General features: G+C 38.1%; 1 protein-coding gene across 1 annotated transcript in view; it reads left to right on the plus strand.

Annotated features, from left to right (window-relative positions):
• Positions 1-2,246: 2,246 nt before the first annotated feature.
• The window catches only part of LOC124264417, a 51,212-nt gene continuing 38,820 nt past the window's right edge, over positions 2,247-14,638 (plus strand). The window contains exons 1-6 of the mRNA XM_046699159.1: positions 2,247-2,457; positions 4,044-4,207; positions 4,922-5,000; positions 7,988-8,084; positions 9,427-9,744; positions 12,271-12,275. Coding sequence (XP_046555115.1) covers positions 4,049-4,207; positions 4,922-5,000; positions 7,988-8,084; positions 9,427-9,744; positions 12,271-12,275 — 658 coding nt within the window. The 5' untranslated portion in view covers positions 2,247-2,457; positions 4,044-4,048. The remainder of the gene's footprint in view (positions 2,458-4,043; positions 4,208-4,921; positions 5,001-7,987; positions 8,085-9,426; positions 9,745-12,270; positions 12,276-14,638) is intronic.

Below are 14,638 nucleotides of genomic sequence, written 5' to 3' on the forward strand. Positions count from 1 at the left end.
GAACCGCACGTGCATTTGTTTCACTGTTCCATCTACTGCGCGCACTTCCTTGTAATACAAACCAATAATAGCGATTTGAATCTATGATCGTTTGTTAAACAACATTTGTCCTACAATGAATAAAATTCTGAGATTTAAATGTTCAGCTGGCAAGGCAAATTTATGAGGATTCGCAGTCTTAATTTCACTTTATTTGATTTACTTTTTGTTTAAAGTGAAATTCATCGGTACCTTTTCACTGCAAACAGACTATAAGACCCGGGTAGATTCCCAAATAGCGTCAGTATATGCAGTCCGCTTCTAGTGTTCCAGGCGTGATAGAACTAGAATATTGCTAAAGGTGGTGTTCATATGCACTCCGGGTTAGAGGGAAAGCTTGACGTGTTTGTGCGAGGCAACCAAATGGATCTGGTAGATAGCGCCACATTACCAAACTGACGCGGAATGTTACTCATGACATCAGTCATTAGTTTGTTCAGACATGACGATTTAGGGACCGATCATAATTTATGGCTGGGGGTGGGGGTTATGATGATTATTTATGGTGCAGCATGTACAATGTGAATGACCCCCTACTACATGTGTACAAAATTGTTGCTTCGCCCCCCGACACACACACATACACACCTCCCCCTACCTCCCCAGAACAAACCCACACCCACACCCCAACCCCCAAAGTACCCACGCGTCCCAACCCCCAACCTTACCCCACCCCTAAATTATGAACCGTCCCTTACAACTGACAATCATGACAACCACATGACAATATGGACATGATTATCCTCCTATCAAACACTGCAGGAAGCTATGCTAGTGATCAAATTGATTACTCAAGTGAGATTTTACGTGGAAATCTATTTCTGCCTCAGCTGTGTGAAGAGGAGAACCTCTGGGAAAACTTAAACGCCAACAATTTCAAGTAATGATTTTCCAGTATATTACATGACCATGTACTTCTACAGAGCATACATAAAAACATATTTATGCGAGAAATATCCCGCAATATCAGAAATGGGCTTCACCTACTGAACCGACGTGGAGAATCGACACTGGGTGACGAGCGAACGCTCTAGGCTACCCCACCGGACCTGAACCTAGAAAACTTTATAAAATAAGCAATTGACCACACTACGTTTATAGTCAATCTTCTCTTTTCTGACAGCAGCAATCAGAAGAAACGGCGATTGCTTTAAACACGTGAGACTTAATGGTACATCTGCAGTTTCATATAATATTGTGAATGTCCATATGATAATTATTTAGGCGTAAATTTCTTCACCATTATGTGTCAAACGCTTGTAACACAAACAGTACTTAGATTCTGAAAACATAATTCATACGTTTTTAAAAAAATGCACTGTCTCAAGATCAAAGTGGATGACAAAAAGTGAAATTTTCATGTTTGCATATAGAGATTATTACGTGAGCAAGTGTGAAATTTTCTAATACATAATTTTGTACGAGTTTCGTATAAGTCATATGACACACTTGGTCGAGTGTAATATACTATTCACACTTTGCTAAGGATCAAACCATTGATTCAACAGAAAACTGTGATGTGGAGTCTAATTTGGTTTAAAGATCTAAGCTTATCATAGTGTAAGCATGGATCCTAGGTTTCAGTATGTCACTGCATCTTGTGGATCCCATACCTGCTATTCACAGGTGTTGTGTACTTGTCAATGACTCGTTCCCTGATTTGCAAAATGGTTGATTGGTGCCATAAAAGCCATTTTTATGGTTACTCATGTATCAAGTGCATAAGGTTAGATTAAAGTGGCTGTTTGTCCAAAGACGGGTTACCATATCATTATTTATCTAGTTTTAAACGGATAAAATTTCAAATTATAAATCTATGTTTAAGTAAAGTTGTGAATGTTTGTGATCCTTAGCAAACTGTGAGTGATATAGTTTCTTCTTTATCCATTTTATGCATGTAGATATACATTAAAATTTTGTGCAGTAAATTACTGTAAGCAAGTGTGATGGCAATCTTCATTGACGTCACGTTCAATTGCTTAATGACGTCACAGATGACGAAATACAAAAACGATGGTTGCCAAGCAAAAGTGAGATGTGCACGTGTGCACTTATGGTATATATGACACCGGTTATGTTGCACCTTATGGGTAATAAATATTCATATTACGTGCGCATTGATCAATATGTGTGTTTTCCTCAGAGTTACTTGCCCCTTGATGATCCACCAATGATAATGCGTGATTGGAAATCTCGCTCTTGACAGCGAAAGTTGTTTGAAAATGGCGTCTTCAATAGAGTGACGGCAACCACTTCATATGATGGATTAGCTAATACACAAACCATGTAGTTGGATATCTTATCAACGTGCATTTATCAGCGGTGAATGGTTGGGACGTACCTCTTAATCACAATGGGGAAGAATTAATCGAGAAGAAAGACCCAAACCAGCTGTACAGTTTCAACTTCAACCAACAGGTGCGTGTTTAGACAACATAAATTGATCCAAAGTACTGAGATTAGACCAGTGAGGAAGTGCTGTGTTTGGCAGTCATATCTGCGCCTTTCCCAGATGTTTAGACCTTTGTTTCATGACATTTTGAATCATTTTCATTTTAGGGAATGTGTTAAGTAGCTTCGCTGCAATGTCAGAATGTGTGAAGCGCAGTTGTGATTTTATCAATTTATGAGTCATCTGGCACCGATTTCAAACAAACTTAACACACAAGACCAAAGATGTCAAACAATTTATTAAACAGCCACTGCTGCATCTGATGAAGTACATAATACTAATAAATTAAACTAATTCTTTTTTAAAACTTATAATCCAGCAAGTGTAATTCCTATTATTGATAAGCTTGTGAAAATGTCCTTATAATTTATCCTTGTGTTACAGGTTATTGGACACTTAAGAACATTAAAGTGTGTCTCGATTAGTGCACTAACAATTATAAAACATGTTGCTAAGTGATTAAAGATATTAACTTTATCCCAAACACAAGCACAGTCATTCAAGACTTTACATTGTAAGAGTGATGCTACATCCGTTGTTGAGCACTGCCATCTGAACCTGTGAAGTTCCGGGTTAGAACTGATCTTCAGTAAGCCATGCTTGTCATAAGAGGTGACACATGTCATTGTATCCCAATTGTGCAGATCGATGCTCATGCTGTTTTGACCACTGGATTGTCTGATCCAAACTCGATTATTTATCACGTTTATAGAATGCTGCCATATAGCTGGAATATTGCTTAGTGTGGCGTAAAACTAGATTCATTCACTCACTTCCATCTGAAAACTTATGACGTCCAAATCCTTATGATGATAGCGCAACTGGATGGTATTTACATTCCTGTGATATAGGATCTCCTGTTATTTATAGGATAGGCCAGATTAATTTTTTTCTTGTTTTACGAATCCGCCGGTCGTATTTTATCAAGAATAAGAAAAGAAAAAATATTAATTTTCTCCGCTCAAAAAATAAAATTCTAATGTTTTTATTGGCCAAAAATGTAAACTTACAAAAAAAATGTTTTTTTTAATTGTTTTTTGCCCCATATACATTTTATAAATTGCCAAAAGTAAAATACTTTTAGTATTTGAAAGGGATATTACTTTTATTTTTAATTTTTTCCCTTCTGCGTTTCGGTTTTCTGAGGACAAAAATCCGTAAAACAAAAAATAAAATTGTTCTGGCCATATGGACAAATATGTTAGATAAAGCAATTAGCACTGTGAAAGTTTCTGTGCAATACTGATAACCAAAAGCTAATGTTTATCTATGCAACAAGCTTGTTTATGAGAAGTATTGCTGAATGTGTAAATGAGATTGTGTGACCAAGGTTTTTTCTTTCAACCTAAATGCCTTTGCCTGACAAATTGGGAAAAAGATTGTGATTGTGAAAAAAATTGGATAATTTAAAAAGTGCATATATTCTAGAAAATAGAATTCCTTCAATTTAAGTTTGAAATGTTTACAACTTTCTGCTGAAGACTTAAGGCAGAATATCAGCCTCTGAGCAGGCCTGGATAAATCTCCATTAACCATGGTAACTGTGTTTCAGCAATCATGGATCCGGTGGACAAGGTGTTCATCCAGCAGAATAAGATCAACAAGATCCAGAGTCAGATCGAGAAAGTGGAACAGCAGATGATGGAGCAGTCGTCGATCCTGGGTCACATCGAACACCTACATGATGTGGAGGAGGAGAGGACACAGCGTATCATGGTGGGGAAAATATTTGCTGATTTTTTAATATACCCCCAATCCTTGACTGACCTGCTTCCTGGAGTAGATGTAAGAAAAATATTCTTCCCTTGAATATGAAATAATTTAACATGCTTAAACTATATTGAAGAACTGTCGCAAGCTTTCCATTAATAAAATACTAAATGCCAGCATCAAATTAAAGACAGGGTTTATGATGTGACCAAATACATTGATGAAAGAAGTGAGCAACAGTGCATCCCTCCAGTGAGTGAGTGAGTTGGGTTTTATGTATAGGAGAAAATGCCCCCGAGTTTTGGTAAAGAATGTAAAACTGAGGGAGGAGTGAAATTACAAAAAGTAAAACCTGAGAGCAAATTAAAAGCTCAAATGCGGTTATTCCGGGAAACCAAGAGATGCTTAATATATAGTGAGAAGCACACTTCAGGTTTATATGCTGTTTTAGCAATATTCCAGCGATAGCAGAGCAGGGAACACAGGAATGGGCTTCTCCCACTGTACCCGAGGGGGAATTGAACTCAACTCTTCGGCGTGACGAGCCACCAAGTTACCCCTCCACCCTCATCCCTCCAGACTTTCCTCCCACATCTAGCTGACTGGTTGTGACTTTACTGGAACACTTTACAAAGTGGTTGCAACCCTACTCTCATTCATACATCAGAAACAGTCTTTTTGCCTTTCATTCCATCATTACGAGTGTGTCTCTCTTCACAGCATCGTCTGGGCAAGAGGAACTATATCCTGAACAATGAGGTGGAGAGACTGTATGGGAAACAGAACACCAGGAGATTCAGTAAGTCCCTCCAGTGGCTTCTTGGTTGTACAGGATTCAGTGTTTACATTTCCTGTGAATGTGATACAGGATCTCCTGTTATTCATAGGATATGGACAAATAAGTGAGATCAAGCAATTAACACTGTGAAAGTTTTTCTGTGAGACCACCTCCGTGGTGTAGTGGTTAGAGCGTCCGTCAGGAGAGCGGAAGGTCGCGGGTTCGATCCCCAGTCGCGTCATACCAAAAGACGTTAAAATATGGTACTTGTTGGTCCCTGCCTGGCGTTCGGCATTAATGGGTACAACAAGGACTGGTCGGCTCGGAGTCAGTATACTGTGTCTGAGTGGGGTATTCATGCTTCACTGCGGCATGGTATCTGAGTGGGCTAGCACTATAAAACCAGCTTAAGTCTGGGCTAGTACAAGCAGCCGCACATACACATAAACATGCATGCACGTTGTCATATGAGCGAAATATTTTCAAGTACGACATTAAACCCCATTTCACCTCACCTTTTCTGTGCAATATTGATAACCATAGGCTAATATTTATCTATACAACAAGCTTGTTCATGAGAAGGTATTACTGAATGTGCAAATGAGATTTTGTGAGTATGAGAGTATGAGAAACAGTTTGTCAGGTACAGTTTCAGGAGGTTGTTGGGAAATTATCGTTCAGTGATCTTAGTGGCTTGTTCGGTATTTTTCTGAAAAAACAACAACCATAATTTAGCTTTTGTCATACCGTTATGTCTGGATGGTTACTGGAGTGGTAATTCATCCCCCATTTTTGTAAATTTGTGTCTCAATTTGTTAAAGCCCCCAAACCATACATGTTTGTGTTGTGTGGTTCCTGGCATTGTGTTATGACTCATCAACCATACATGTTTGTGTTGTGTGAGTCCTGGCATTGTGTTATGACTCATAAACCTTACATGTTTGTGTTGTGTGAGTCCTGGCATTGTGTTATGACTCATAAACCATACATGTTTGTGTTGTGTGAGTCCTGGCATTGTGTTATGACTCATAAACCATACATGTTTGTGTTGTGTGGTTCCTGGCATTGTGTTATGACTCATAAACCATACATGTTTGTGTTGTGTGGTTCCTGGCATTGTGTTATGACTCATCAACCATACATGTTTGTGTTGTGTGAGTCCTGGCATTGTGTTATGACTCATAAACCATACATGTTTGTGTTGTGTGGTTCCTGGCATTGTGTTATGACTCATAAACCATACATGTTGGTGTTGTGTGGTTCCTGGCATTGTGTTATGACTCATAAACCATACATGTTTGTGTTGTGTGGTTCCTGGCATTGTGTTATGACTCATCAACCATACATGTTTGTGTTGTGTGAGTCCTGGCATTGTGTTATGACTCATAAACCATACATGTTTGTGTTGTGTGAGTCCTGGCATTGTGTTATGACTCATCAACCATACATGTTTGTGTGGTTCCTGGCATTGTGTTATGACTCATAAACCATACATGTTTGTGTTGTGTGGTTCCTGGCATTGTGTTATGACTCATCAACCATACATGTTTGTGTGGTGTGGTTCCTAGCGTTGTGTTATGACTCATCAACCATACATGTTGGTGTTGTGTGGTTCCTAGCGTTGTGTTATGACTCATCAACCATACATGTTTGTGTTGTGTGAGTCCTGGCATTGTGTTATGACTCATAAACCATACATGTTTGTGTTGTGTGGTTCCTGGCATTGTGTTATGACTCATAAACCATACATGTTTGTGTTGTGTGGTTCCTGGCATTGTGTTATGACTCATCAACCATACATGTTTGTGTTGTGTGGTTCCTGGCATTGTGTTATGACTCATAAACCGTACATGTTTGTGTTGTGTGGTTCCTGGCATTGTGTTATGACTCATCAACCATACATGTTTGTGTTGTGTGAGTCCTGGCATTGTGTTATGACTCATAAACCGTACATGTTTGTGTTGTGTGGTTCCTGGCATTGTGTTATGACTCATAAACCATACATGTTGGTGTTGTGTGGTTCCTGGCATTGTGTTATGACTCATAAACCATACATGTTTGTGTTGTGTGGTTCCTGGCATTGTGTTATGACTCATCAACCATACATGTTTGTGTTGTGTGAGTCCTGGCATTGTGTTATGACTCATCAACCATACATGTTGGTGTTGTGTGGTTCCTAGCGTTGTGTTATGACTCATCAACCATACATGTTTGTGTTGTGTGAGTCCTGGCATTGTGTTATGACTCATAAACCGTACATGTTTGTGTTGTGTGGTTCCTAGCGTTGTGTTATGACTCATAAACCATACATGTTTGTGTTGTGTGGTTCCTGGCATTGTGTTATGACTCATCAACCATACATGTTTGTGTTGTGTGAGTCCTGGCATTGTGTTATGACTCATCAACCATACATGTTTGTGTTGTGTGGTTCCTGGCATTGTGTTATGACTCATAAACCATACATGTTTGTGTTGTGTGGTTCCTGGCATTGTGTTATGACTCATAAACCATACATGTTTGTGTTGTGTGGTTCCTGGCATTGTGTTATGACTCATAAACCATACATGTTTGTGTTGTGTGGTTCCTGGCATTGTGTTATGACTCATAAACTGTACATGTTTGTGTTGTGTGGTTCCTGGCATTGTGTTATGACTCATAAACCATACATGTTTGTGTTGTGTGGTTCCTGGCATTGTGTTATGACTCATAAACCATACATGTTGGTGTTGTGTGGTTCCTGGCATTGTGTTATGACTCATAAACCATACATGTTGGTGTTGTGTGGTTCCTGGCATTGTGTTATGACTCATAAACCATACATGTTTGTGTTGTCTTGTCTTTAGCATTGTAATGAAAACCTGTAAACGAGATATGTTTGTTTTGTCTCTCCTGAAATCACCTACGGTTATTTTTGACTGATGGAAAACTTTCCCATCTGTAACTTAAAGGTGAAAGCATTTTTGAAGACATCACTTGATCAGTGCCCTAATGTTGTGTTTGTTCTTTAGATGACACTCCTCTGGGATCAGGGACGATGAATGACATCATGTATCATCGCACGAAGGAGCACTCCCTCGCACAACAAGAAGCGTCGCTGAAAATACAGTAAGCTGAATTTACAACTTATGAAGTACATTAGAAAAAATGTTCAGACCCTTTCTGAAAGCATTTTTTTGAGCTCCTGTGAATTTGCATGTGTTACAGATATACTCTGAGGATGGCTATTAAGCCCTTGTGAATGTACGCTCTCAGAATGTCTGATTTGCTCCCTGTGAATGTCTGTATGTTATAGATGGCCTCATAGATTATCTGCTTAAAGGCACTATATCACAGGTACACTCTCAGAATGTCTGATTTGCTCCCTGTGAATGTCTGTATGTTATAGATGGCCTCATAGAATATCTGCTTAAAGGCACTATATCACGCTACACTTCTCTAAAAATAAAAATTGCATTTCTCTCAATGATACAAACTATCAGCCTTCAGGGAAGCTACCATATAATTTATTCCCCCCAAAATTATGCATTTAATTTTTAACTAATCCTGCACTACTTACTTCCTGCACTTATTGCTTACGACTCGAAACGTGGCTGTGCCAGATGATTGATGTTGAAAAGGGTAGACTGAGATCACTTCCTGGTCTCGGGTAAACATCCGTCTGCGCACGCATCACCGGAAGGTGACGTCAGCCACCTCAGATTATTGCTTTTCGCACGCCTCGCAAGACGTGTGGTTTGCCAGCTCGACTGATTTGTATCCTATGAATTTTGTTTATTGATAATAAACTGACTTTTGGTTGTTTTCCTTTGTTCTTCAGAGAGTGTAGGTATTACGCTTCTGTTTCGTCTTTGTTTGTAGTACTGTTGTAGTGATGGTGTTTGTGATGAACATGATAGTTTTCATCACTATTAACTTTGAACATCAATCGTCTGGCACAGCCACGTTTTGAGTCGTAAGCAATAAGCGCAGGAAGTAAGTAGTGCAGGAGAAGTAAACAAATATAAAAAAAATATTTAGATTTTACTAAGATTACAGCATTAGATAAAAAAGTTCGATTGAATTAATACAATGTTGCATTAAATCTACTCTCACAACCTCTACCAGCCAAACATTATTTTAAGCTAACTCCATAGAGTTATGTCCCTTGGAGCGCTCTTTACGCACAACTTGCGATTGAAACCAGTTTGGCAAACACCCAGATTGTGACAGTTTTTGATATAAGGAGCAATTGTTTACATTCCATATATGGCAAAGTGTTCTGTTTGGAAGTTGTTTGCCTCGAAGTTTCAATTATCGATTCCAGGCAAGTCGTAAGGGATATTAATCCTTTTATTTTCATCAATAGGAAGCTAAAGTGAGTGCATATGCCCCAATATATATAATATAATCCAAAATATTGTAGAAAATGTGCGACATTGTGCCTTTAAGTTCATGTCTGTGTTTCCAGATACCTGAAGAAAGAACGTCAGAGACTCCAGGATGCCAGAGAGAGGCTGCGAGAACGGCGGAATAACCTGACGTATGCCCCGTCTCCTGTTGGTAAGGAAACACTGAAGGCATGGGGGGATAAATACGATATATACACACCCCTGGAGTATGACAGTATGTTTGATATCTACTCTCCTCGCTACAGCAAACGTTCGCCATTTCTCTCTAAAACCCACTGGGCTGATGGCAGGAAATACACTTTCCATCCGAAACGATTCTACAGGCGCCGTGGGCCGGGTTTTGTAGCAGTGCCGCTCAGCTCTAGCCTTCAGCTGTGGTAGTCACTTGACTTTTATCATGTACAGGGATTGACCTTGACCTAACACTTTCCAAACTGGAATAAGAAAATGTTCACGTTATTGTAATTGTAATATCAGACTGTCAAACATTGTCAAACCGAGTGGTCACAGAACCAGTGAAGAGGTTAAGTTAATGGTATCGAGATTCAAACAGATTAAAATTTTAAATTATCCAAATTTTCAAGAAAATTATTTTTTTGTTTTACCTTCCAAGGGTACTTAATATGGAATCCTGCATGTGACAGTCATGTGACACTCTGTCACGCCCAAAGCCCGGGTTCGATTCCCCACATGGGTACACTGTGTTAAGCCCATTTCTGGTGTCCCCTGCTGTGATATTGCTGGAATATTGCTAAAAGCGACGTAAAACAACTCACTCCCTCACTCACTCATGTGACAGTCATGTGACATTGGTCATGTGACACTAGGATTCCAAACTAAGTGCCTTTGTTGGACAGTATTGATAAAATCGAATTTTGTGTGAAATTTGGAATTCCCTTAATATTCCTTGTTATCATGTGTTCAGGGTGTTGTAACATTTCATTCAGTTCATAAATGTTAAACTAGACATTTCAGCTTTGTGTTTATTGGTCCTGTTATCAGTTCAAGTCACCTTTGCAATGCAGTAACTTTACTTATTACCATGACAACATGACTTGCAGATGTTTAATTCCAGTTTGGATATCCTGTCATTTGTTCAAACATGAGGCCAAATATTCAGCTGTGAATACAGCTAGATCAATCCATGACTTGTATACAATAGTGGTGGTCCGATTAATTGAAATAATCGAAGATTGGTCGCAATGACAAAACGACCAAGCAATAGATCATGTTTTCTCATAATCAAACACAAACAATTTTGGAGCACTTGTTTGCAATAACAATATTTTTCAAAAGGTTGATTTTTTCTCGACATTGCATAAGCACTACAAGCTCGTTCCAAGTCATGATTAAGTTTATCTTAACAACTCCAGGAAATGTATGTTCCTAACACATTAGTCATCCTTTAAAGATGTGAAATTTGCAAATATATTTTGTGCAATTTGCGAAAAAACCCGAGAGAACTACATGTTTTTTCTTTATTTTTTGTGCATTAACAAACATAACCAGGAAAATTTGATAAATGACGCTAACCAATTATTTTCGATGATTGATCGGTTGTAATGAACCAATCATCAATTATGAGATTTACACCAATTACCAACACTAGTATACAAATACTGAAACGATTGTGTTTAATGTGTAGCCAGGCTCTGCTGAACAGATGAGGTGAACTGATTACTAATAATGTTATAAATTGGTCTGTGTTTAAAATTATGTTCATTTGGTTATATAGAATGATTCCATGTCATTTGATTAAGTAGTACTGATTAAATATTTTTGCAAATATACATAAGTCTGAGAAAACAATTAGGCCACACACACTAGCACGTTACTGTTTCCTGATTGGCTGTGATAAGTGGGTGAGGTCCTGATTGGCTGTGATAAGTGGGTGAGGTCCTGATTGGCTGTGATAAGTGGGTGAGGTCCTGATTGGCTGTGATAAGTGGGTGAGGTTTGTGTTGCATCATTGTACTGAATGACTTCACTGGTTTCATGTTGTTTACAGGTTGCTTTGTTTACGATTCAATATGAAGTCTGTGAAGTTCTTATGACTATTGCTGACTTATTTTATTTATGAGAATTGACATTTATATTTAATATTGACGTGAATTGTAGTGACAAACTTTCATGTTTGATACTGTACATATGAAATAACAATTGTAGTTAGAAGCAATGACCTGTTTCTTTTCTTAGACTTGTGATTCTCGTATAGAAAATTGATTTGAAACTAGTCTTGTCACGGGATTCTCGTGGGCCACCAGATAGGCTTTTAGTTAACACAACAAGATAGCTAATAAGTTTTCAGTTATATATTTTTAAGGGGGTCGCAACGATGATTTTAAGGAGGGGTTACCCATTTTGTTCTGGGGATCTCCGGATGGGGTGGGGGGTAAGCAATTTTGCACTCACGTACTAGCGTGTCAGCAATTTTGTACTTAACAATATGTTTAAAATTATGTTTAAAAATTATGGGAAAGGGAGGAGGGGTCATTGATTTTGTACATGACATGCACGGGGGGTCACTTATTTTGTACTTAAATTTTAGGAGGGGTCATTCACATTGTACATGCTTCTCCATAAAAATCATCATCACCCCACTAGCTATAAATTATGAACGGTCCCTTATATGACCTTTCTGTTTATTTCCTCACAAGGTCATATGAAGCTTGATATACTCGTGATATATATGTTGGCTGTGATTATTTCGTTTAGTGCTGGTATATATGTTTATATCATACTTATATCCAGTGCTATATTTCTCATATCACACCACAGATCTCAGTGTATTTTACTGTGCTTTATATAGCAGCAATATTCCATGGTTATATTCTCACTCTGGTCCCAAATACTTAATGACTTATTGTTTATGAATCTGTTGATGATCTTGTCTTACTAACTAGTGGAGGTCAGGGAAAACACTCGATGATTCTTTATTTGGCCTCAGACCGTGCCATGATGGCAATACACACATTTTTGTGCAAATGTTGAGCAGGTATTCACAACTGGAGTAAGTTATATAAATTCAGGGGTGGAAATAACCCATTGCCCGACATCCGAGTCCAGTGTTTTTTTCTGTCGGGCAAGCAAATTTGTATATCACGCTGTACCGGTGTCCAGTTAACTTTCCAATGTTAATAATGTTGTTTATTTAAAAAATCAACAAGAAAACGGACGGTATAGTGGAAAACTTATCAGGGCAAGTGATTTTACATGTGCCACTGTACCGGAGTACACTAGCTATTTTAAAGTTATTTCCACCCCTGAAATTCAGGATTTGTTAATGAAATGAAATATTTGTCAATATATTACAATCTCAATATCACGTGTAGTTTACATGTTAGGGGAATGTTAGATCCATGTGATATACAACTAATACAAGTACTAGTACACTTGTCCTGACAACTAGTTCCAATCCTACCAAGACTTGATTCTGAATGCTTGATTGTGATTGGCATATTCAGTTTCCTGTATAATAATTTGATGTCCAACAATATAATACTCTGTAGTTCTACAGCATACATATCTAGTTGTCTGTGAAACAGCATAATAGTTGACCAATGGAATCTCACTGTTAAGGGTACTCTTTATAAACAATGGTGTCTTACCTAACATGTAACTTTTACGTCACATGTTTGTCAACGTTATGTCAGGGTTTCCAATTAACTTTACAAGATTTTTTGAGACAAGAAAAATCCTCAACTGACCAACAGTTTCACAGTTAGCAAGATGGCAACTCTGTAGCCAACTCTATTTTTGAAAACTGGTGAAAAAACAATTTGACTGATTTTTAACCCTGTGTGTGTTACATGTGTTTCGAATGTAGGCTGTGTATTGTAAATTCTGTTAGATGTACCATCTTCGTCACTTCAGCTCAGTGCAATGTTAGCTCATCTGTCATCTGTTTTATTCTATTTAATGATCCTCTATATTTGTTCGTGTGTTCAAATGATACCTTGTTAGTTATATGCATATAGTTTATATTTTGTAAAAATATTTAGAAGATTTTTTTATAATATTATTTATAATTGTTATGAAATAAAAAGATAGATCTACTATGTTGTCAGTTGTGTTATTTTTTTCTCTTCCTTTGGAAACAAACACCATCGTGATGAAGATGATAGATAGCTACATTGCACTGGGAGGTTCATACTGTCAGGAGATGGACAGGGATCATGATATACCCGAGTTTAAGAGGCAGAAATTGCTTTAAGGAGTTGTGTCCCTTAGTAGTGTCAGAATCAGCTGTTACTGTTTCAATCTGTTCTTCTAATGATACTTTGTTTGTCAGCCACATTCGTTTTCGCCAGAGTCAGGGTTTTACACCACTCGCAAATGTGCGTCCAGTACGCACAGATGTAGAGAATGGACACAGAAATCCATTCACTGCGTCCAGAGCGAGGCACAATATTAATCACTGTACCCACAACACATCTGTGACTTTGCTGAGTGTTTGGCTGTTTCTTTCAGAGCAGTTACATGCATTATTTCATCCATCAGTCCACATTATCAATGATTCATGAAGGCTCTGAAGAAATTAGCAAAGCATACAGTTCTGTACACTGTTACTTCAGAGGAACCTTGCATAGCCCACAAGGACCCTTAAAACTAATGATTAGGGGTCCCTGTGTTTGTGAGTCGAGGTGAAACTAAGTGTCTGCTAAGGCATCACTTTGGGCTTTCCTTCCAAATGAAGCTTATGCACCATGATATAACTGTTAAAGGCAACGTTACTCCCGATCCATTTACTCATACTGCTTATTTAGGCCAGACAAATTTTATTTCTTGTTTTACGGATCCGCCAGTCGTATTTTATCAAGAATAAGCAAAAATATATACATGTATATATATTCCCCGCTCAAAAAATAAAATCCTAAAGTATTATTGGCCAAAAATGTGAAGTTACAGGAAATCTTTTAGATTGTTTTTTGCCCCATATGCACTTCATAAATTGCCAAAACTAAAATACTTTTAGTATTTAAGAGGAATATTACTTTGACAAGTGATTTTTTAGATTTTTAAATATTTTTTTTCCCTCCTGCCTTTAGGTTTTCTAAGGATTAATATCCGTAAAACAAGAAATAAAATTTGTCTGGCCTCAACGACCAACAAAAAAACTGTTGACAACAATACAAAATCTGTGACATTATTCGGCACATTATGCAGCACAAGTCCATCCCTTCTGTTGTCAGCCGGGGCGGTGGGGTAGCCTAGTGGTTAAGGCGTTCACTCGTCATGCTGAAGACCCGGGTTCGATTTCCCACATGGTTA

The sequence above is a fragment of the Haliotis rubra genome, unplaced genomic scaffold (assembly GCF_003918875.1).
Source record: "Haliotis rubra isolate DU_JTF1 unplaced genomic scaffold, ASM391887v1 Scf922, whole genome shotgun sequence".
In the NCBI taxonomy this organism is placed as follows: Eukaryota; Metazoa; Mollusca; class Gastropoda; order Lepetellida; family Haliotidae; genus Haliotis; species Haliotis rubra.